This window comes from Vicugna pacos, chromosome 16, assembly GCF_048564905.1.
Source record: "Vicugna pacos chromosome 16, VicPac4, whole genome shotgun sequence".
NCBI lineage: Eukaryota > Metazoa > Chordata > Mammalia > Artiodactyla > Camelidae > Vicugna > Vicugna pacos.
Genome location: NC_133002.1, coordinates 28941965 through 28967967, shown reverse-complemented (window position 1 = coordinate 28967967; position 26003 = coordinate 28941965). Strand labels below are relative to the sequence as shown.

The 26003-nt window shown below is 40.9% G+C and overlaps 1 protein-coding gene across 4 annotated transcripts in view; it reads right to left on the bottom strand.

Moving 5' to 3' along the window:
* Nucleotides 1-26003, bottom strand: part of LOC140686264 (trafficking protein particle complex subunit 9-like) — a 109657-nt gene that overhangs the window by 5430 nt on the left and 78224 nt on the right. Inside the window, exons 1-3 of one of the 4 annotated variants that reach the window (XR_012059969.1) lie at nucleotides 12571-12631; nucleotides 12050-12176; nucleotides 8201-8329 (exon numbers count right to left, since the gene is read on the bottom strand). Coding sequence is in view for 3 of the 4 variants with exons in the window: in XM_072939979.1 (XP_072796080.1) it covers nucleotides 12050-12176 (127 nt within the window). In the remaining variant the exon portion in view is untranslated. Of the gene's footprint in view, nucleotides 1-8200; nucleotides 8330-12049; nucleotides 12281-12570; nucleotides 12632-26003 lie in introns of those variants that run through there. The other 3 variants (XM_072939981.1, XM_072939980.1, XM_072939979.1) reach the window with 3 other exon arrangements.

Here is a 26003-nt window from a genome sequence, read left to right as displayed (position 1 = left end):
TGGGCAAGGTAAGCGCTGACTCCAGTTACAGCTGCAACCAACCAGCACTACGGGGCGGGAGCAGTTTGCTCAAACTCTTACATGTTGCTTGAGCATTTAGTTGTAGTTATTGAATAAAGACAGGTATTATTTACTCAAAGCTCCTGAAACATAAATCTTCAAAGATTGATGCAAATTATGTTTCAAGTACAACACTCTCACTAGAAATTACTTGAAAATTATAGTCTTAGCTCCTCTGCACATCAAAAGAGCATTTTCCTAATGTATCTGACTATATACTCTGAAAGGATTGTTTAAAAGAAATTAAGATGAAGCCATCCTGAATAAGATCTCAGTATCATCTACACAAATCCCACCCAAAGGTCTCATTTCTCACTTCCACATAGGTGTTCAGATGGCTTAAGCTGGGTCTTGGTTTCTTATGACACGGGGGTGGGAAGAATTGTGGATAGATCAATGTAGCAAATATAAACCTAGTGTATTTGCTATGTAGGAAACCTAGGAATAAATAAATTGATATATATAGTCCCACCCTTATGAAGCTAAGCCTTTCCATTTACAACAGCATAAAAAATAAAATGAGAGATACATTTAACAAAAGTTTACAAGATTTGTACATTGAATATTTTGAAGTATCACCAAAAAAATTTAAAATATCTTCATATATGGAAGGCATCCCATGATCATGCAATGGTAGAAAATATTGTTAAAAATGTTAAGACTTCCCAAAGTAATCTACATATTTAATGGAATCCCTATCAAAATTCCAGCTGACTTCTTTGCAAAAATTGAAAAACTGATCCCAAAATTCATATTGAAAGCAAGGGACCCAGGTCAGCCAAAACAATCTTGAAAAAGAAGAGCAAATTTGGAGGACTCACTCAAAGGTTACAGCAAATCTATAGCACTCAAGTCATTATGCTTCTGTCATAAGTTTGGATGCAGAAATCTATGAGACACAATAAAAAATCCTGGGGGGAAACTTACATTTACAGTCAGTTTTCCAGAAATGTGCCAACAAAACTCCATTGAAAGTATAGTCTATTCAACAAATGGAGCAGAGACACCTGGGTATCTGAAGGCAAAAGAATGTATCTGGAATCTGGACCCCGTATTTTATATAACAAATATTAATTCAAAATGGATCACAGACAGAAACGTAAAAACTAAATGTATGAACTTTCTAAAAGAAGACATAGTATGAATCTTTGTGGTCATAGGATAGGCTATGGCTTCCTAGATACAATACCAAGAGCACAAGTGATAAAACAAAATAGATAAAATGGACTTCATCAAATTAAAATCATTTGTTACAAAGGACATCATCAAGAGTGTGAAATGAAAGGGGAAAGGGGTAGCTCAAATGATAGAGTGCGTGCTAAGGAAGAAAAACAAAATGAATAAATCTAATTACCTCCCCTATAAAGAAATTGTTTTAATGTTTAAAAAAATTAAAGTGAAATGACAATCTGCAGAATAGGAGAAAAATCTTGCAAAGCATATATCTAATAAGAGACTAGTATCCAGGATATAAAACAAATGCTTACAACTGAACAATACAAAGCAAATCGACCCAATTTTTTAATTTGCCAAGGATTTAAATAGATACACAATTGGCCAATAAGCATCTGAAAAGATGCTCAGCATTACTAGCGAAATCAAAATCAAAATGAGATCTCATTTTAAACTCACTAGGATGGTTATAATCAAAACATGGACAATAACAAATGTCAGTCAGGAGGCAGAGAAATGGATACCCTCAATATGCAGCCGTTGGAAAGGGGCAATGGGGCAGCTTCTTTGGAAAAGCCCGATGTTTCCTCAAAAGGTTAGAGTTATGTGGCTGAGCAATTCCACTCCTACATGTAGAGTCATCCTTCAGTGTCCTCGGGGGGTTGGTTTCAGGAACCCCTCACCCTGGATACCATAATCCAAGGATGATCAAGTCCTTTTGCAATCAGCCATCTGGATCCATGAAGTGGAAACTACAGATATGGTGGGCCAACTGTACAGCCAACAGAATGGAAATGTATTCTCACAAAAACTTGCACATCAATATTCATAGCAGTATCATTCAGAGTAGCTAAAAGTCACTAAAAATATCCATCCATCAATGAATGGATAAACAAAATTACCAAGAATAGTCCCACAAACTTTTGGTAATTGAATCTTTGACAAAGGAGGTGAGAACATACAATGGAGTAAAGACAGCCTCTTCAGCAAATGGTGCAGGGAAAACTGCACAGCTGCATGTAAATCAATGAAGTTAGACTACCCCCTCACAACATACAAAAAAATGAATTCAAAATGGCTTAAAGACTTAAAATTGTAGACAAGACACTATAAACCTCTTAGAAGAAGACATAGGCAAAACATCTGACATATATCTGAACAATGTTTTCCAAGAGCAGTCTACTCAAGCAATAGAAATACAAGCAAAAATATACAAGTGGGTTCTAATTAAACTTGCAAGCTTTTGCACAGAAAAGAAAACAAAAATTAAAGCAAAAAGACAACTTATGGAATGGGAGAAAATAGTTGCATTAAATGAAAGTGACAAGGGCTTAATTCCCAGAATATGTAAACAGCTTTTACACTTGATAAAAAAGAAAAACAAACAATTCAATCCAAAAATGGGCAGAAGACCTAAAGAAACATTTCTCCAATGAAGACATACAAATGGCCAATAGGCACATGAAAAAATGCTCAATATCATTATCAGAGAAATGCAAATCAAAACTGCAAACAAGTATCACCTTTCACCAGTCAGAATAGCCATCATTCAGAAGTTCATAGACACTAAATGCTGGAGAGGCTGTGGAGAATTGGGAACACTCCTACACTGTGGTGGGAATGCAGTTTGGTGGAGCCATTGTGGAAAACTGTATAGAGGTTCCTCAAAAGACAAAACCTTGGGGGCCCAGATGACACAGTAATCCCACTCCAGGGCATATATCCGTAAGGAACCGTAATTCAAAAAGACACTTTCACCCCAATGTTCACAGCAGCACTATTTACAATATGAAGACATGGAAACAACCTAAATGTCCACTGACAGATGACTGGATAAAGAGGTTGTAGTATATATGTCCAATAGACTACTATTCAGCAATAAAATAATAATAAAATAATGCCATTTGCAGCAATATGAATGGACCAGGAGAATGTCATTCTAAGTGAAATAAGCCAGAAAGAGAAAGAAAAATACCATATGAGATCGCTCACATGTGGAATCTAAAACAAACAAACAAAAAAAACAAAAACAAAGAAACAAAAAGATAAACTTATCTACAGAACAGAAACAGACACAGAGACATAGAAACCAAACTATGGTTACCAGAGGGGAGAGGGTGTGGAAGGAATAAATTGGGAGTTCAAGATTTGCAGATGCTGAGTATGTATACAATAAACAGCAAGTTTATACTGTATAGCACCCGAGAATATATTTAATAACTTATAGTAACTTATGTTTAAAAAGAATATGAAAATGAATACAGGTATGTTCCTATTTAACTGAAGTTTTGTGCTGTACACAAGAAACTGACGCAACACTATAAACTGACTAGACTTCAATGAAAATATTTTTAAAAAGACCAAAAACAAAAAAAAGGAAAAGGATATTATCAAACAAAAAGAATAAAGTACTGATTCAGGCTACAATATGAATGAACTTTGAAAATTTATGCTAAAATAAGCCCGTCACAAAAGGGCAAATAGTGCCCTTTAAGGTGAACTGTATCTAAGCATTTATTGTATTACTCCTGTAAATTTTCCAGAGTTTTGAAGTCTATCAGTATCAAAATAAAATGTATTATTCATTAAAAACTTAAAACGCTTCCTTACAGGAGGGCTTTAATTATTAAATGCAGAAAAGCATGTAAAACTCTTGGAACAACAATTTTCACGTCCACACACAGTCACTGCTGTCACTGCCACTCAGAGTGTGGTGCCAGCGCTGATGAGAGCTGCCTCCACTCGCTCCCCTGCAGACAGGAGTGAAGGCCTGAGCTTTGACAGGCAGGGTTTGCGTGAACCTGGGTCAGCCACAGCCACGTCCCAGACTCTGCGTTACCCAAATTTCTTATACAAACTGCAACATGTAATGTAAACACTCTAGAGGGATGTATCTTACAACACAGGGAATACAGACAATGTTTTACAGTAACTATAAATGGAGCATCTATTGTACACCTGAAACATATATTTTAAATCAGCTATGTCTTTATAAAAAATTAAAAAATAATTTAAAAATGTTATCCCTTTAGTATTCAATTTGGTTTTTAATTAACTACTAAACAGCTTAGAATATATAAAAGCATTTAAGTGTGATGTTTGTTTACAAATTTATTTACTTCAGCCTCCTGCTAAAAGAGAAATTAAACAATTTTTTAAACACAGCTTAACAACCATAACAACAAAAAGGCAAAACTGAGAGTGAAGAGAAAATGGAGATTCAATACTTAAATGAAACCAGGGGGGGGTAAACTCATAAAAATGGATTCCATGAAGTCAGGGCAAGTGTTAAAGGCCGACTAGAAATTCAGCTGTAAGATTCTTGGCAGCTAAAGCAAAAAGAAAAAGATGATGGGGCAGGTGGTAGAGCATGTGCTTAGTGTGCACGGGGTCCTGGGTTCAAGCCCCAGGGCCTCCACTAACAGATAAATATACCTAATTACCTACCCCCCAAAAGAGCCCCAAAGAAAAGAAAAAGAGAAATTTCTTTCCAAAAAAATCCTGATATTAAATTTGGATTAAATACTTTAAAAAAAAAAGAAAAATAGAAAAGATGAGTGACACTGTGAACAAAAACCCCAGCTGGGCTAACAAGCTAAGTCACAAATCTAAGTGTGATAAGTGTCGGTTTACTGATCTAAGTTTTGCTGGGCTAACTCGTAAATCTGAAGTTCAGTGTCAGTTTACTGGGCTAACAAGCTAACTCGTAAATCCAAGGTCAACAATTGTCAGTAACATGATCTGTTCCAAATTGATAAGCTTCAGTGTATTGATTCCTTGCTTTTTGTTGTTTGAGCCTTATTGGCTAAAAGCCCCATACTTGTAATTAACCCTATAAAACCTCATGTGCACGTCTTGGAGGTGCTCAGGGCTTGGGAACAGAAGCCCCTCTGAGCCCGCTGGCATAATAAATCTCAGTACTCCCACCCTCTGAGTGGTGCTTATTTCTTGGCTGGCCTGTTGTTTCCGTAACAACACAAGTGATAATGCCCGTTAGATAAATCTGCGATGGCTGCTGGCAGGTCCCCATGTCTCATGTGGGAATATCTGAAACATATTTTTCACCACTCAGAGTCATCCTCAGCCCACCCCACATCTCCCGCTGTTAAATGCAGGAGCACACGCAGGGCCCGGCCTTTGCTCTCTCTGTGTCATCACAGTGAGACAGGATGGAAGGGGGCAGAGCAAGCCATTCAAGAAAGACCACAGCAATTAACATCAAAATGGTGAAGAATTCAACCCCCAATAGGTCTTGAGGCTCAGGATGAAGAGATTTAACTTCTAGCAGATCTTGAGCTTCATTATACACCCATTGTAATAGTAACATGGTGAATAACACGGCCCCAGGCACCATGGCAGTCACAAGGCTAGCCACAAAAGGTCAAAGGGTGGGAAATGGCCAACTCCCTGGAATCCCAGCCCCTTGCCCTAAGGCTGGTCCTTCTACTTATTAGCATATGAAACCACGAAGCCCAAGAAAAGGAGCAACACAGAGCCACCTCCCAGGAACCCCTCTCTCTACCTCTTCGGAGAAGGCCCACACTATTTCTGTGGAGTGTGTGCCTACTTTTAATCTGAGCATCAAACCCCCATACTTCGTGACGTTTCTCATGCCTGTCAATGTATCTCTCTGAATAAATCTACCTTTACTCAACACTGGCTTGTTCTTGAATTCTTTACTGCATGAAGTCAAGGAACAAAATCTGGTGGGGCACATCCCAGGGGCTCAACGGAAGCCTGGGACACAGCCCTTCTCATGCCCCACATATTTTTTCTTGTATCAACAGGACTGGGATGTGAAGTGAGGTCTGAGGCCCCAGCTAAGGGACAGAAGCAGCCTCCAGGTCTCCAATTGGTGGGCAGCCTCTCCCCCATCAGGGGCCATGGGGTCTGCCCGGTTCTCTGTGTTTTTTTGTTGTGCTGACTCCCCAGTCAGAGAGATTTCTCCTTAGGCCTGGCTCCACAAAACCCTTCTCTCCAAAATACAAGCACATCATGTCACAATCCTCTTGTTCAACCATGAATTGATCAGCCAACTTTTTCCTTCCCCAGTTAAGTACCTAAATGTCCTCCCTGCCATCCCACCACTTCTTTCTTTTTGAGAACTCTGCACTCCCCACACACCATCCTGAACGCCGGTGCCTTGCTGGCTGGGACTGAGATGTTTCAGTCTCAAACATCCTGAGTCCTTTCTCTTTCCACTTTCTAACTTAAAAAGGCCTTCCTGTGTCTCCCACCGCTCTGATTCTGAACGTCAATAAATGCTCAGGTTACATTCACTATGTGAATACCTCCCAGGTTTTGGCTAGGTTTCCTTCCCAAGATCTTCATTAAGGAGCTGCATCAAGAAGTTTAAAGGGGCTATTCTTACATTTGAGTGGAGGAGCCTGCAAGAAATTTAAATGGCTTTGAAGAGAGAGTTAACCAGGGACAGAGAGGTCGCAGGTCCTAGTCAACAGTGTCATGAGGCAAAATGTTCTTCAAAGGCTCAGAGTGGCTTCTGAACACGGAGTCCTCAGGGAGGAGGTGACAGGCAGTGAGTGGGGTGAGTGACACAGGGTACGGTCCCCCAGCAGGGGAAGAATTGGTTATTTTCTAGTTTTGCAATTTCTTACTAACTTTTTTTCTTATTGTCACATACCATTTCCTACGAATTAAGCATATCAATGTCAGCCATTTGGGCCACTTGGGAGAAGCTACACGATGCCATTCACAAGGCTGGGACATGACAGCCACAACAGTCTAGATTGAAAGACCAGTGGGGGTATATCCATGGTAATCACGGGCATGCGGCAAACTCCCCAGATTCAAAGACCTCCTCTCAAAGTTGGCGCCAATAAAACTACCAAGCAAAATGCGTGATGATTATGGCCAACATCTGTTTATTAGTAAGTGCCTGTGACACCTGCCACTTAATAGGGAATGAGTACGATCAACGAGGCCCTGTCTACCTGGCCACACGCGCCCTGCCTTCCTGCCTTGGTGCAACAGCAGAGCTTGTTTAGCTGAGATGAGCGCCCCCAGAGCAGCCCCGATGGGAAAGCTCCCAGCTCTGCACGGCCAGACGTGTTCCTTTCCTTCTCAGAGCTGATCACAATTTGCTGTGGTCTGTTTTTATGTTTATCCCTTTTGTAACTGCCTCTCCTCCGGAGATTTTGCTCAAGCAGCACAGGACCAGGTGTGTCTTGTGGCCTGCCGGATATTCTGGGCTGGGAAACAGCCGAGCCCACATCTGGCTCTGGTGCTGAACGGAGAGAGCAGAAGGCCCAGGAGCCCATGCTGAACCGAGGCCCCTGCACACAAAATTATGGTCTGACTTTGGGCAAATTACACAGTCTTTTTTACCCTGAGATTCCTCATCTGTCCATAAAAATAACTGCCCATGGCACACAGAGTTACAAGTATTAAAGGAAATCACCAAATTCACAAACTAGCCAAGGGGCTACCAGTGCATCCTCAACAGACACATGCTGCCTTTAAGGCTCTGACACACACCAAGCGTGGTGGTCGAACAAAGTGTACACTGCTAAGTGTCAGTGTGTTAAGTGCTTCATGTGTGCTATAATAATCTTCAGAACTTACAACAATCCCAGGAAGTAACGAATATTATCATGCCCATTTCACAGATTCACCATCAGTTTAAGAGAGGTTACATTCAAGTCCAAGGCGCTATGGTGAGTAAATGGCGATTTCAACCTGAATATGGGCCCAGGCCTGGGCTCCATCTCTGTCCCATCCACCTGACCACTGCCTATGAATTCCACCTGTCCAATACCCAAGTTGAAGCCAGTCAGCTCTTAAATGCAATGTGTGCCACCGTTTGTCAATGTTGGTTCATTACCATATACAGTTCTCAGAAAGCACTTCAGAAAGGAAAGTTGGACTCACATACCTGCCCACAAAGAAGAGGAATTCTGCCTTGCCTTCTCCTGTACGTGCAGAAACCCTTCCCATTCAACACCGAATCCTTTTGTATGCTTCCTCCGTGTTCATGTTTACACATGGCTTATTAAAGTAGAAGTTACCTGCAGTAATTCCATCTCGGTTCCATTCCAAGCTTCCAGATTATCCATAATCAGGGTAATATCATAATTTTCTGTGAATGAAAATACTACAAATTGAATGAAAATATTGCAACCATGTCACTAAACAAAGAATGCGGAAAACAAGTCATCAGCGGCTGCCGCCACCCCCCAGTGAAGACAGGCCTGCAGCCATTCACAACGGTGCCCTCTGAGCAGACTCAGAATAAGAAAGGACAGATTACTGGCCCTAGATAGCTAGGTGCTTGTCTAAAGTATATATTCAGTCAGCCCAAATGTTGGCTTCCTCCCATATATTGAAAAGCATTAAATTCATGAACTTGAGATACCTGGCTTTCTTTAGATAACAAGCAATGTTTTATTGTTCTGACTACCTGGTCTTTGTTGTAAAGCTCCTATATAATCCTAGCTTCTCCCCTACTCTTGGGAGCAGTCCCTCAGAGTGTTCTGAGAGGCGGTCATCCTGGCTCGAGTCCTCCTGACAAATAAAACATAACTCTTAACATTCAGGCTGCACGTTTATTTCAATCAAGTCCCAGAATAGACACAACTCATCAATTCTGTAATGGGACACACTGGATCAGGAACCAAAAGAGTATAGTAGTCCCGAAGAACTACGGCTCCCTCTTTCTTCCTGTCATTATACAATCCCACCAGAACTCATTACTTTGCTGTCTGCTCCTCTGGCAACCAAACTCAGAGAAGAGTCAACTGAGCAGAGCGTCCTGCTGGGCAGAACCCCCGCAGCAGCACTGCAGGCTGCCTGCCCTCCCGCACGCTCTGACGACCGCTAGTGTCCTCCGTGGAAACCAGGCCAACAGAGCTGTTCCCTACAGCTACAAAGTCCCAAATATTAAATAAAACCTTTCCTTTTATACTATATGTTACATATATACCCATCTCTGAAAACAGCTTTGCCAGAAGCCCAAATCTTCAACATTAATCTGCAAAGGCAAATCAGGTCCCCAAGGGAAAACAAGTCTTAAGACGATGCTAAGACCTCCAAAGTCCTCTCCACGACCATAAACCAAACTGCCTGTAGGTCTGCAGCTGCAGGAGGCTACATGTCTGCTTTTAAAGCAACCCCTTCCTGCCCTCGGGTGCTACAATGCCCTTCTACGCCCTCCCATCTCAGGGTAAGAGCAGCCACTGCAGAACCTTGCAGGGCAGCACTGACAGGACTGGACAAAGAGGATCAGAGCTAAACTAAGCCTTCTGATGACACGAGTTGTCACTCTGTCACTTTACAGATCAAGATATATATAGAGAGAGGTGGGGTGATATTGTTCAAAGTCACACAGATAAAAAGTGACAAAGTCTATAACTCTGCTCCTCCCTCTGGTGTGACACCCCAACTGGGAGAACCACAGGGTTCTCTCGTGCCTCCCTGATCATTTCTTTCCTATCACTCATGACCCACCACAGGGTCTGAAATTAGCCTGCATTTGCAGCTTCTTTTCCCTCCAGTTTCTCAGGAACAAGGCTGTTCGGGCCACTTTATTACTTCCAGGTCCCCGAAATCTCCGTGCTCAGGCTGCTCTTGCCTGTGCATCCGGCCCGCTGCTCAGAGGCTCTTCCTGCCCTGCAGGAGGACGTTTCTACTCTTCACAGGGACACCTCCTTAGGGGATCCCTCCTCTCGCCCTCAGCATGGCAGGTGTCCCAGGCCACATCGCGAGATGCCCCAATAGGACTGCATCTGCCCAGGTCTGCTAGTCAGACCAGCAGCCTCAGAGCCAGGGATTATGCCCAGGTCACACTGCAAACCTACTGCCCGCCTCACAGCCCCCAGCCAGCAGGTCACCTGGAAGTCACAGCAAGTGCCCAACCCAATCCAGAAGCCTCTTCATTTCCCAGCACCACTGATGACTGGTTTCCAAACTTTGGTCAGTTTCGCACAAAACAACACCTTCTACTGTGAAGCGGGTGGTTTTCGCTTCTGCGCCCCATTCTTACTGAAAACGTTAAGGGAAACCAAAAAGCCTCTTCTCAACCCTTTTCTGATGATACCCTCCCACCCACAATATACATATGCTCAAGAGATTTGGATCCACGTGATTTTGTTTCCCTTATGGTAAGTGGCTCAAAACACTGCGGGATTATTTCTCCTTTGAGGGTATTAGGACTCAGTTTCTCGGCTTTAATCTGTTTTTGTCTCTGTCTTCTTTGTTCCTAGCAGTTGCCACCTCTTACTCCCTTCAGCAGCCTCCCTCCCAAATTCTAGTCTAGGAAATCAGCTGTGATGAGGGGCCCGGGGGCATTCACAGAAGATGCAACAAAGGCAAAGAGAGGCTACATAATTTGCCAAAGATATCACCTTCAACCCCCAACAGAGTGTGTCATGTCCCTGTGTTTAACTCTTATTCTAAGCAAGTTAACTTTTTGTAGATTATGTTTATAAACAGATGAGAAATCAAAATACATACAAGGACACACATCAACTCTAAGATATTCATTAACTCCACTATTTTGTTTCTATTTATTTTATTTGTATTAAAAAATTAAGAACCCCTGCAATCAATATAGCAAAATGTTACTGGGTTTTAAATACAGAATATAGAGGGGTTAAGTGTGTCATTACTCATCCTTATATGTATGTTCACAAGATAAAATTATTTGAAAGTCTCTCTCCCCTCTCCCTACTCACTACTGGCTCTCACCTGAGCTCCCAGACCACACATCTAACAACCTTTCACTTTACCCACAGCTGAACACATCAGTTTTCCCCCAGAAATCCCTCTGCAGCTATCCGTCCTCAGAACACAGCAGGACCATCATTTAACTCATTAATCCACCCAGAAACCTGGGCCTTACTCCATCCTACCTTCATAGACAGCTTTAATTCTTTCTTTTTACCATCTAAACATGCCTTCAATCTGTTCGCTTTTACCCACTATCCTACCGCTCAAGTGGAAGCCACCAACACTGCCCACCTGGACTCACGAGTCTCCCAAGTGGCCCCACAGCCACTCTCCCCTACTTGAGACAAATGGGATTGTGTCACTCCCATGCTTTTTGGGCTCTTTTCAGACTCACTGTTCATAGAAGAAACTCAAATTTCTTCACCTGGTGAAGGTGTTTGCCATGAAACTGTCAGCTCATGGAGGGCAGGGCACGCCCTCTCCCCTCAACCCCACTCTCTGGCAGAGCATCAGCTTGGGAGGACCTGCTGAGCTACATCAGCCTGTATCCTAAACCTGGTCTTGAGTTCTTAGCAAACTGCTTCACTTATCCATACATATCCAAGGTAGATAAGAAAGATTTTAGATGTTGAGCTAGACTATTCATTTGGGGATTTTGCACTGGCAACCTGCAAGTATATGTTCTAATGATTGTGTCTTGTTAAAACCACACCCAGATTAAAGGAGTATTTGTGGAATGTCTTCGGAGTAAAAGGGTTCTGTACTTTTACAGATTTTATGTTTTATAACATGAATAACCCGGACAGGGTCACAAATGGAACCGCCTCACAAGTGACAGAAGACAGATGAGACGCATATAGCAACAGGTCACAAAGATGGTAACAGCAAAGTTGTTTCTCCAAACACCCAAAAAATTCCTCCAAGAACAGAAAACTCAGAATTTTGAAAGTAAAATACTATCATATAAGGAAAGAAAATAAATAATCCTCTTCATCAGGGTTTCAAGATCTGACTGCAGAGTTATTAGCAGGCTATACTGAATCCTAGCACAGAAAAATCAGATGGACTAGTGGTGAGTAAGTTCCAGGAAAACGGCAGTAATTCCTCCACTTGAAAGAGGACACACACTCACTTGTTCAAGGTGATTGTAAACAACATTCTGCAGAAATTCAGAAGATTCAGGCACCGCTTCTAGATGGTGATGACACGGAAGGATGGCTTGGATGCATGCTTCTAACTGAGTCACCGGCATTCTTACACTGCAGGGGGAAACGGAGGCCCTCAGCCAAGAGCAGAGATGTTCCTGTCATGTATCCCAGGCCGTGCCTTGGGGACTCAGTGTCCTGTAGCAGTCCGGCCCCAGGCGAGGACCAGCAGCGTGGCCCACCCAAGCAGGAAGGGCACTGTGCTTGAGAAAGCCCACACCAGATGGGAGCAAGCGTGGCTGGTGGGGTTTTGTGAACCTATGAATGCTCATAGAAAAACACCTGCATACATTCAAGTGATACAATTAACAGTAGCATTCTTTTTAACAAAATTTCAAATGTCAGTGTTAATTTTACCATTCCTTTCCTCTTGTCCCCTGCACTCTGAGACAGGCTTAGGCTCTCTCACACCTGCAGCTCTGATGCAATAGTTGTGAATTTATTTTACTTTACTGCAAGTGTCTTCGCTCCACGTGTCGCTGTGACTGTCGTCTCTTAACACAGTCAGATATCTTCCTGGATTTCTCCATGAGTTCCTTGCTCCTGCTTCTCAGATACTGAGATAAAGAACAGGTGAAGGCACATGACTGGGAAAGTCAATGTGGACTTGAGCAAAGTCCTCAGTGAACCCCTAGGTGAGTGTTGACCACCCCTTAGCTTCGATTCTCAAAGTTCTGCCCAGGGTGACATCCAGACAGGAGGGAGTCCTGGGCCCAATTAAAAGCTGTGTGGCTTGGGTGCGGGGAAAGGTGCAGGAGCTGGTTCCGTAGCCGGGACCCACCACACCTCTGCTCCTCTCTCTCCCGAGGCCCCGCTGCCAAACCCCAGGTTCCCTGATCTTCTGTCCTTCTCTTCTACTCTACTTCAAGCCCTTTTCCTCTTCCTTTATTCCCTGATTATCTGCAGCTGGAGTGATTTTTCCATCACAAAATCTGAAAAAATTTCCTGCAGCTGAAAAAGAGGTCTCCAGAGGTCAATGCCCATATGGTGGTTCCTGAAGAGAGCCCCTGGTTAGGGGGACCCTCACCAACACACACGGGACATCAGGCATGTTGCAGGGTCGACCACCCCCAACAAGAGTTTGCTGTGACCCCAAGGCACGCACAGCATCCCTGCTCAATAAAGTGTAGTTGTAATCCGTTATTAAGAAGCAAAAATAAAAAAAAATTTCTCATGTTTCTTACTAAAATTATTTATGAGTTAGAAAAAGAAATTGTAATAGAAAAGAACAAATTTGACTCCATGTTAGATGTGTTTGTTTGGCTTTAAAACTGTACCTTGTTTTCTAGGCTCCGACTTGCTATCTGCACCTTTTGAAAAAAAGTTGCCTTTAGCCTGAAATATCCAGGACAGCCTATTCTCCAGGCTCTGATCTTTAAGGATATTAGCTCTTCTACACTTATGTACAGATGGGAAGTTGCAAAATAGATAATAACCTTTCTTTTATTTGGAGGTTTTATGGGGGCACCATAATTTGACCCACATGGACAGCTGCAGGAACAAAGGATTCCAAGGACAAACAATTCGTACAGCGAGAAGTTTGCAACAACCAACCACATCCCCGCTGCTTTTTAGTATAAAAGGAGACTGAATTCTGCTTTGGGGAAGAGAGTTCTACTGGATATCAATATGCCATTTTCTGGGTCTGCCAGATTTTCAAATAAAGTCACTATTCCTTACTCCAACATTTCATCGCCCCATTTATTGGCCTGTCATGCAGCAAGCAGAACGAGTTTGGACTTGGTAACAAAATGACTGCATTAGAGGTAGTATATCTCCACTGTTTCCTCATTTCCAGTATGTCACAACCTATCAATTTTATATGCTGTTTAACAACACGACAAAAAACCTATTATACGGAATTGATTCCACAGAAATAAAATTATTTCTACTCCCTCAAAACTTTTTTCTTTTCTATTTTATTTTGTTTTGCTTATTCAAAAGAAAATAAAAGTCAAATCATTTTATTTCACGTATTTTTTATAGCTACATAATGTAAATACGACAAAAATATTTAAATTGCAATAAAAATTGTTCATATATTTGTATAAAGATATATAAACAATCAATGCAGATTAGGAAAGGAGTAGATATTTACTAAAAATCCACTGCACATCCAGTCTTTTACAAGCATATCCTGGAATATAAGCTCTATTATCCAGGGGTCCCCCACCCCCATTCTCACTGCCGATTCCCTTAGTAATCAACTACCAAGGCACCAGCATAGAATCATGCGATCACTATTTTAGGTTAAATGAAGGAATTAGCTCATTCAATTCTAAAACAGAAACCTTAAAATAAATACTGAACTTATTTACAGATAAACAAATTTGGACACAAAAAAGTACAGTTTCTCCCCCAAGACACAAAGATAATAATTGGTACAGGCAAGATTTGAAATAATCTGCCTGATTATAAAGCTAAGGTGGAAATCCCCTTCGACTGTGTAGGTCCAGCAGCACAGCCCATCACCCTATCTTTGTTCAGATCTGGCTTTAGACAGCCTGAGACAGCACCCCATTCCTATGGTACTCGAGGGGAAATGATAACAATAAGGATTTTATATTCAGTAGTTTCTTAGGTCTCAATTATATAAAGTGTCAGCAGGTCAGCAGAAAACTCTGGGAAATATGAGTGGGTCCAGAGCTTTTCGCTGATAAGAAACTCAATCTATCAGGACAGAGTGACCTTCCCATGAGTGGCCTCATGAACATAAACTAAAGGCAGCTGAAATGAAAACTAGCAAGAACATGGAAGTGAAGCAGGAAGGATCCCTACTATCCCCTGCCCAGTTGCCTCTTCACCCGCGTGGACAAGATGGCAGAAAACCCAGGTTCTTGTCCAAGTTACATCATCATGGATTCTCACCCATAAAATGTTGCGACTCTATGCTGTCTTAAGTCCTTTACAACTAAAATATGATGACACCAATATCTCAGCGGAATGTCTATGTCTCCACTTTCTCTCTTCTATTAGGAGACTATATATATGGCCACAAACAGAAATTCAATTAAAAACACCATGCACGAAGCCTGGTGAAAGTCTGTGTAAGAGACATTGTTCTCACTCTCTGTGAATGAAAACTCAGAAAAAGTGGACCTTCTCCCTCTGCAAGTGGGAGGTAGACTGATTTTGTGTGTGTGTGTGTTTGCATGCACATGTGTGTGTGTAAATCAAATAAAATATATTCTGGGATGTGCACAGTTTTTTTTATGATACTATCATTTCATGAGAATGAGCCAACCTTTAAAGTAATTTGAATCTACTTTTCTGAGAGGCTCTTTTGGTGGAGGATGGGAAAGGGGAAAGGAAAGGAGGAAAGAAGTAAATGAAGCAAAGCTGTAAGAATACTGCTAGGGAAAGGCAAGACATTAATTTTGTTCTTACTTGCATCACACACAAATTAGGGACTGGCTTTCCCCCATGTCTTGTCAAGCACTGAGTTGCAGAAGTACAGGCGACAGCCCATTTCTCACTGAGCTTGTGACTGTACGTGGCATCTTATAGACACAAATTATTTAACCTGATCAAACACTCTAGCAGCAGGATGTAATTCTCCTAATTTGAGAGACAAGAAAACAGGAAGTGAAAGACGGTATATAGCTTGACAAAAGTCAGAGGACAAGTAAACTAAAGAGGATGAATTCAAACTCAGATCTGAATGCAGAGTCTGATATTCCCACTCCCAGGGCTGGAAAATCCTTAACACAAGGCTCCCCAGCTCCTCTGCATTGTTCCTGGCACCAAGCATTTCCCATGGCGATGGTCTCCAGTTCTCAGACACAGTGCTCTGTGCAGCCAATAACCTCCATTCGACCTTGATCATCTACCTGCCACACCTACTAGGCTTCACCATACAGGCAGGAAAGCTGGATTTCAAGTGCATACAAAGCCACCCTGGTTTAAGCTGGACTGTTTATCAGCTTTTCCAGCATAAAGGCAGCCATGAAAGTGCTCACAGTTTGTACATGAGCCACACTACCTCTCTCCATCTGTCTCCCCACCTATACAACTTAGCTATGACCATTTTGAGAATCTTGGAAACAAATTTTTAAAAACAGAAAAGAAAGGATTCTGTAACAAGTACTTGATACTTACAATTTTAAATGAGAAGTTACAAAGTGAGTATTTACAAACCGAATCTGCCTTCCTAGGTGTCAGTTTTAACAGTTAAAAAACATAATAGCAAAAATTTCTCACTTAAAAAATTAACAAAAACATCAACAATAATCTGGAATAAACTCAAAAACAATGCCCATGTTGTACATGGAGAAAGTACAGGACTGTACTGAGGGGTAAAGTAAGAAGTGTGAAAGTAGAGACATCAACATATTGTATGGAGGAAAGCAGTTTTAAGATGTACGTTCTCCTAAAGATAATTCAAAATTACTAAAAAATCCCATGACAACACTTATCTGTTTTTTTTAACTTGAAAAAATTATATTAGAATTCTTCAGGAATAATAAAGTCATAATACAAGCCAAGAAATTTAGGGATCGAAAAAAGAATCAAAAAATTCACACTGTAATATATTAAATAAATTTTTACAATATGTAAGATATAGTGCTAGAGTAAGAAAGTAAGATTGACAGAAATAAATCATGAGCTCAAAAAGAGACTCTAGTGTACATAAGTATTTTTTACAGGTGAGATTTCAAATTAAAAAGCAAAGTATGAATTTCATAATTGTCTTGTTACAATCAGAGAATACCTGGAAAAACAAATTCTATTCCAGTCAAAATGACCGCAGGAAAAATTACAGAAAGTGATGTAAATATTAGAAAGTACTAATAAGAGCAAATACAACTCTTTGCTCATATCAATTCAGCTTCTCCTCACTGTAACAAGTACCATTATCATCTCCATCTTAGAGATTAAAAAAACCTACAGAAGAAATTTATACCATTATAAGAAAGCATTTCTAAGAATAAAACCCAAAAAGAAGACATTTACTATCTTAAGATTATTTTGGGCCACAACAATAATGAACCTACTGAACAAAATGAAAGGCAAGAAATGACAAGTAAAAGCTCTCTGATACATGTTGATGAAGACAAGGGGTTAATGTTCATAATATACATTGAGCTGTCACAAAGCAACAAGAAGCTCCCCCACTTAAATGTTTGCAAAGGACAAAAGGGATCATTCACTTTTTAAAAGTCAGATGGCTAATGAGTGAAAAATGCTCAAAACCTCACTGGTCATCAAGTGCAAACTAAAATAATGAAAATCATTTTGCTCGTCATATTGGCAAATATGTTTAAAAGATATTATAGCTAGTGTCCATCTTTGAGACAACAAACTGTGAGCGATCTTTTGGAGGATGACATGTCAATGGATATGTAAACTCTGAAAAACGTGTGTGCACACAGGCTGAACTCCACTTTTAGGAATCGTTACATTTAGAAAAAATCAGTTCAAAAAGATGTACTCATCAGAACATTTACACAGCACTGTTTACAATGGTGGGAAGAAAAGCTGAAGTGAAATCATATCCAGTGATAGAGAATTGGTTACATAATTTATTCTACATCTTTTCATTCCCCACAGGAGAAGGAATTTCTAGATTCACTTGAAAGGATCCTGTGATGTATGAAGTTGTCACATCCAAGGACTAAATTTCCAGAAACCTTAGCTAAAGGAATACTCATACAAGATCACAGGAGTGTTTGTACAAGAAGGATGCCAGTCAAACACCCTTTCTGACAGTGGAAAATGGAGAAAACTTAAGTGTTCACCATCAAGACAATGATGCGGTAAATCACGGCGAGCTGTGGGCACTAAAGTAGCGGCGTTTCGGCGTGGTCCAAGGCCTTGTCCACAGTACTCTCCCACGAAAGGTGTCGTTACACAAGAGACCAAACCTGCACATCAGGAGACCCCTTTACTCTATCTGAAAGGACCGGGTGAGTCTGGAGGGGGAGGACGTCTATGATATATACGTTAGTGAATAAACCGAGCTGCAGAAAACATATCGTATGGCCTTATTTTTCAATAAAGCATATATACACACACATATACATAGATTTCTCATATACGTGTATGTATGTGTGTATATATATATGACCAAGGCATAAAGGTCATGAAATATATACTCCACATTGTCAGCAGCTTTTACTCTCAGGAAAAAAGGGGAAGGGAAGTAGGGGACTTTCGGTACCACCACAGTTCTCTTTTCAGAATTTCAAGTAAGTATACTTGGAATTTAAAAGTTTACTTAAGTACAAAGTAAAATGGACGATGCCTCCACAAAACAGAATGCTATACTGGTAATTAAAAATCATGTCAGGGGAGATAGAATATTGTAGAAAAATGTGTAATAAGCCGAATGGAAAATGGAGGTCTCCACACAGTAAACATGCACACAGTGCTCGCTGGTTTTTATGACAGAGCTGATACACATTGATGAAAAGAACAGAAAATAGATGTTAAAGTGTTAATTATTATCTCTGAGTACTGGGACCAGGATAGACCCTTTTGACTCTTTTTTCAGATTTTATATTAAATACACATTATTTTTCACCTGAAAAATGCGTTTTTAGATGTCTAGTACCACACATTGAAAAAAATACATGAGTAGTTACAGAAACAAATAACTAGGAGACACCGCAGCACCGTCACACAGTGTAGAAAGGGCGATCCTGAATAACACCACGCAGTTACATAAGGACCCAAAAGTGAGAGCACCCGCTGTAACAGGCCGCGGCTCCCTTCTATTTGTCAGTTGTGTCTTCAGGGCTGAGGCATTTCTGAGTACGGCCAGTGTCAGTGCTGGTGTCTGGATGGATGCCACTGGAGGTGAGGGCACCTGCAAACCGAGAGGAAGAACAGAAATAATCCTCTGCTTTTTCTGTCTTGTTTCTTTGTTACTTTTAAAGAGAGGCGTAAATAAGATAAACTGAATCTTCCTTACTGAAATTTCAGTAATGAAGCCATTTTTAAAGTGTTCACAACTTATATTCTGCCTATAACTGTCTTTTCAAAAAAGCCTCATATTTATTAAATGTTAATTAACTCAGTTAATTAACTACCTGTTGAAACCTTTTAAAAAACATGAAATGCACTACGTGAAAGCACCACACATGCAATGACTAGCTCAGCTGTCTTGACGGCAGTGCAGTCAGCCCCCACCATCCCGAGACCCTGAGCTCCTTATGCTGGGAAGAGAGCACGCTGCTTCCTCAGATGGAGAGAAACGGTAAAAGCATTTTCTGAAATCTACAGCACTGACAAAACATAACTGACAAATCCCAGGCTCCTTTGAGGCTGTCATTTTCCGTTTCTGGCCAACACCAGTCAATGAGCAGAACCACCCCATTCCCGAGTCATGGGACTCACGTGGGCAGCAGTTTTGGAGAAATTTCCAGTTATAGAATGTTAACCAACTATACATAAAACTCTGAAAAAGAAAAGATGCAATACTCAGATTTTGGAAGACACTCAAAATATTCTCCTAAGTCTTAGTAGTTGGAAAGGCTGGGCTTCTCCTAAGCCACTTATTTATTTCACAGCCAGTGAGCATCTCCCACAAACCCTGCTTCCCTGTGTGTGCTGGGAGCCTCAGGCACATTGATGCTGTCTATCTTATAAGTCACAAAGCAGAGGCGTGTGTCTCACGCCTGCAACTCTCACACAGGCTCAACTCCGAGCCTCAATTTGTGAACTTGGCCCCATTTTCTCACCTGTTTATTTGGTATCTGTTCTTCTGTAAGCTGCCTGAAGTGCTTCTTGGAACAAGTTAGAAGAATGAGTGGGTAGAGAAATGGACAGATGGACAGGTGAGAGATGGGCAGACAAACAGGGAGACTCCAAGAGAAGGGGAGCAAACAAAATTTCCTATGCAAAACCCTCTTCTAGTCAAGGAAGAACACCATCACGAAGAAGTGTGAAGAGGCAGGTGGATTAGGACTGTTTCCTGGATTCCATCAAAAGTCACACCACGTGATGAGAGGGTAGAAGTATAAATAATAAAAGACAAAAAGCATGCATGTTTGAAAAATATATCTACATTATGTACTTTCTAAAGAATAGATTTATATCAGCAAGGCTCAATAACACAATCTTTGGGTATTTACAGAAGTGAGAATCCCATCTCCAATCCGCAAGACATCCCTTCGGAGCACTGAGAGTCTACACGGTGCGATCATAAAGCCGTAACCGCAAAAGCTGTGCTATCCTGCACTTACGAGGAACGAGCAGCTGTGCTCGGCCTGCCCACGCGCATCATTTACAACCCACAGCACCTCTACGGGGGAGGGATGACTAGCGAGCCCTGTCTCTGCAGGACAGAAAAAAAGTCCGGGAGAGGCTAAGCCGACCTACAAGTTCTCTATCCCACAGAACTTGTCACTCCAGAGCAGGACTCGAACTCGGCCCACGTTTGTAACCACAGTACTACCGTACTTTATGTGCTTTTTGTGTGTATAATGCATTTGTTTCTGGCATGAAAGTGTATTTAATAAATGATCGGTTGTCTTGTATATTTCATTAGCTCACAATCTTTATATTTTTGAATTGTACTCTTCCCCTGGAGAAATGAACGGAAAGAGCAGTGGTCAGAATGAGGTGGGGCTCCATTCTTTATCTGTTACCTCATCTCATCCAAGTCCCCAAGCAGGGAGAAGGAGCAAATGTTCTCTTCATCTTTTCAAGAGAGGGCTCCAGTGATGGTGATTTACTCAACTCCAAAACTAAGTCTGCGGGAAGGGCACATGCAGCAACGAGAGCAGTATCACCTGTAGGAAGGCGAAAAGAGCTCAGGGGATGGCTCAATGGGTCAGCCTGATTTAATTTCAATTGATAATTCAATAACACACTCTAAAAATACTAGCATGCAATGGATTTGCTCTTTCTTGACATCTAGGAAGTTTCCACAGCCGACATGTAACATTATCATCAACTAGTGAAAGGAAGAGTCCATAGACAAGGAAAATCAATGCCACAGGCAGGCTGAAACCCAGGCTGGAGGAAAGGAAGAGAAAGGGCATATTTAAGAAGAGGGGAAAGTCTGGGAAAAAGACATCATCACAAGGACTCTCAAACATCATCCAGCAATCATATAATCATTCTTTCAAGAGAGAGTTACTTAGGTCCTATTTTGTGCGAGATTTTACAAAGGGCAAAGAGAGACCGCAGCGTCCATGGTGGCAGCAAGTTGCGGGGCTATAATACAATTCTAATCCTGGTACCTTGCACACTTGTCCTCAGTATAAAGGCAAAAATTAAAGTAAAATAATACTATGTAAACCATACACATTGCTGAAATAAATTAAAGAAGACCTAAATACCTGGAAAGACAAACCACGCAAATTCCTGGATCAGATGACAATATTCTTGGGATGGCAGTGTTCCCCAGAGTGAAGCACACATACAACGTGGTCTCGATCACAATCCCAGCGGGCTCCTCTGCAATAACTGACTAGCTTCTGCTACAATTCATATGGGAATTCGAGGGTCTCAGTAACCAAAACGTACTTGAAAGAGTAGAACAAAGTGAGAGGACTTGTAATTCTCAATTTCAAACATTACAACTGTATCTACAAGTGAGATTAGAGGCCATTTTTAAGTTATTATTGTGTTTATCCTTATTTTCTAAATTCTGTACAACGAATATACCTGTTAGAATAAGAAAAATAAAAAGTAAGGTATCTTTTAAAACATGCACACCGATTCATTCATTGGGGAAAAATTATTTTAACTATAAAGAGGTTAACAAATATCTAGTGAAAAAGGACTACTTAAAAACAAGTGTGCATTTACAATTTTCATAAATTGAAAACTGAAAAGCACAAACACATCAAGTTTCTAGGGAGACTGGTGAAACATATTAATAATTATTTTCAAAAATTCTAATTGCACAATGAAAACACAAGAAAGGGAAAATCGTGATTGACAGGCAACTGCGAACACGTGGAGAGCAAAGGCCTTGAAATCACTGTTCCTTTAACTCTGCTACTAGCTCAATAGGAGAGGAAATTCCTCACTGAGGGGACAGTGGAATCCCATGCATAAGATAGGATACACAGTACAAACTGCAGTAGTATCGGGAGTGAATATGTTAGAAGAATTCTGAAGTTACAACATTGCTGAAAAACTATAAAAACACTGACAGACAGATTAAAACACACAGTCATACATATTATATAGAAACATGAACTCTGCTCCCATGTTGCATAGAAATACAAACATATTTGTTCATTTATGGGCACTGATTACTTTATCCCAGGTAGAATATTTCAACTAAAACAAATAATCAATATTACACTCCTATTGTCAAATGTACTTGATAACTTACTCTGCTATGTAACCATATGTGTCTAAGATAGATCTAAAATTAGTGAAAAAGAGCTTTGTATGGTTTCTTGAATTCTTCTCAAAATTCCAAGCTTAATTTTAAAATAGATCTGAGCAGTATTTCTATATTATCTTTTCCCTTGTGAAATGAACAACACAGTCTGTTGTCAAAATTCTGTCCTTACAATGATTCACGAGCACCGTATCCTCACAAAACTGCTGGACAGCAAGTCACTATCCAGACACTGTGACCAAATAAATGAAACAGAAGGAAGATAGTGACCCTATACTGGAGGGCTTATAGTCTGTGTCAACACTGGGGTTTTTACTTGATTGGTTTGATTGGGTAGCAAAATAAAATCAATCAAGTACTTTCTTTGAGCATTCTATAAGTCATGACTGTTTTTAGTGTCATTAGCAGGAAAGACTTAAGCATGACTTGGTTAGGTCAACTAGCAACAATCATCACTGGAGAGTGAGTAATAAAGAAGTTAACTGATAGCAATGCTTCTGCCTACATGAGACCTAAAATAAATCTACACTGATATCCGAAAGGAAAATAAGGAGATGAGGTCCCCAATGAGAAAACAAACTAACAAGAAATCAAAAAATGAAAGTCATTTTCATTAACGATTCCAGGCAGTAGTGGAGCATGGTGGTGAAGATCACAAATGCTGGGGACAAACATGAGGGTCTGAAATCCCACAGCACTAGGTAGATGTGACACTGATATTTCAGTGAAATTTTCTGCATCTCAGTCTCCTATCCATAGCCTGGGGACAACAACTGCACCCATCTCCTATAACGGTCCTAAGAATTAAGTTATTTTATATATAAAAGCTTAAATAAAATACCTCAGAGTTTAAATAATACCCCAAAAGCACAAGAAACAAAGAAAACAGAGACAAATTGCAGTTCATCAAAATTTAAAACTTGGCTTCAAAGGGCACCATCCAGAAAGTGAAACAACAACACAGAGGAGAAAATTTTTTCAAATCACTTATCTGGTAAGGAATTTGTATCTCAAAATGAAGAAAAAAAAATAACCTACAAGTCAACAATAAAAAGGCAACTCAATTAAAAGGTTAATAAAGTATCTGAAAAGGTATTTTTCAAGGAAAATATACAAATGTCCATAAAGCACAATGTAATGATGTTCAATAGCATTAGCTGTAAGGGAAATCAAGTCAAAACCACTGGGAGAAACCGCTTCACACTCACTACAATAGGGTATAATAAAAAAAAAAAGGGTAACAAGCACTAAAGAGGACACAGAGGAAGCGGAGCACGCAGCCCTTGCTGGTGAGGATGTAACACAGCGTGGCCACTTTGGAAAACAGCCTGGCAGGGCCTCAGAGAGTTGAACATTTCGTTTCTGACGTACCCAGCAATTCTGCTCTCTGGGCACACACGTAAGAGAACGGAAAACAAATATCCACATAAATAATACCACATGAGTGTTCACGGCGACATTACTCATCACAGCCAAAAACAGAAACAACCCAAATGCGTATCAGCTGATGAATGGGTAAACAGTGGGGCCCAGCCATAGAGTGGAATGTTATTCAGCAATAGCATAGCACAGAATAATGACTAAGGCCACAACATGAGCAAACATTGAAAACGTTACTCAGTGTGAAAGAAGTCAGTCACAATAGACATTTCCACTTATATGAAGTGACTCGATTTACATGAAATGTCCAGCACAGGCAAATCCACAGAGAGAAAATTGGCTCCTTGGGGCTGGGGAAGGATGGGGAAGATGAGAATGTCTGTTTATGCGTACGGGGCTTCCTGTTGGGGGGATGAAAATATTCTAAGATTGAATGGGATGCACAATTCTGGGCATAGAGTAAAAACCGCTGTACATTTTAATGGGTGAATTCTATTAAAACTCTTAAGAACAAAAGGACCTTGGGCCAGTATCTTCCATAGTAAATGCAAATTGCTAACTTTTATTAGAGGAAAAAGAAACTGCCCTCAGCATGAAAGCAGGAGATCAGCAAATGTGAGTTAACCGAAATTGGACAAGAGCATTTCACTTGAAACAGTTGCTGAGTGTACACGAAATATTCAGAAATAGGAAAATCACCTTGACATCAAGAGGAAGCATTCTGTTTCAAATACAGATCAAGGATTCGGCAAGCCCAGCTGCCAGAAATGACCAGAGAAGAAACCTGGTTTATAAAACTAGCACCAGAGACAACAAGGAATGGTGATGAGGAAAGCAGGCGACGAATATCTGGAACAGTTCGCTACAAATAATTTCTCCATCAAAAATTGAAAAATAAAATGAAAGTGATGAAATGATCTGTTGACCGCACGAGAATGGGCTTCCTTCGGTGCTGGACTGTTCTTTAACCCCGACTGAGAGACTCAGGAGAATCAGCATGGCTCCTGGGGGTCCCCAAAGGACTGCCCACCAGCACGCTGACCACCATCACATCTGCCAGGTTTGAATTGCAGAGAAGAGACCAAGTTCTGAAAGGCACAGGAAATATTGACAAGGGAAGGTGAAGTGCAGTAGACCTGGGGCAGGAAGGGATCACGGGGGAGCATATCTCAATTCTCTTCTGTCTCTGCCTCCGGTAGGAGAGATAAAGCCTGCATCCTTCTCACCTGGAACTGTGGGTTCTGGCTGGCAGAAGTATTACTGACACGGAATGATTATTCAAGACTCTGTGGAAAAAGTCAAGAAATCGAGAGGGAGTAGGGAGCCATCTCCATGAGCCTCTCAAATACTCCCATATTTATAGGGTATAATCAAAGGAAAATTCGTTAACAGTTGTGAGATAGTAAGGAGGAAATTCGGGAAAGACAGGATGAGGCAGAGATTGTAGAATACACAATGAGTACAAAGGATTAGTGTATCTTTAGGGAAGTCATGGGGTGAGGGGAACAAGAGACATTTTTAGATATGTTCATTAAAAAGCAGACCACCAGACCAGCCAGGTCCTTGTTTTGGGGATAATACACTATCTAACAACACACAAGCCCAGCGTTTATAGCTGAGGGTCTCGGTCCTTGCTTTACAACCAGCAGAGTGCTATCTAAAACCTCAACTACACAAGCAAAGCATTGTCTCTGCTTTTCAAGGCAAGGAGTCTGGAGTGAGGATGCACAGGAACTTGCTTATAAAGCAGTATCAAAGCATATTTTTTCTTCTTAAAATTCAGAGGCGACTGGGCTGTGTTACAATTTGTTGACCCAATCATCTGCTTCCACATGGAACCATTATGGAGGACACCCTAGGATGAAAATCCTGGATGTGGGTCTTTTCCTGCCATCTTCAGCCACTCTATCAGGGTCTAGGCACATCCGTGAATAACGATCCTACAGTACCACTCACTCTCTTAACTCCTGGTGATTGAAACTTAATTTTAGCTCTACACAACTTAACGTAGAAAAGTTTCAGCAATAAAACATATAATATTCCATTTATATCTCATCATATTACTGATTTTCTGATTGCTCTAAGCTGCTTCTACTTGGTAAAGCACCTCATTCTGAAGCTGAATTCAGTAATTTCCATTGTGTATTTCTAGCCAGTTTGGGCTCACTAAATTCTTTTGGTCAAATATCGATACA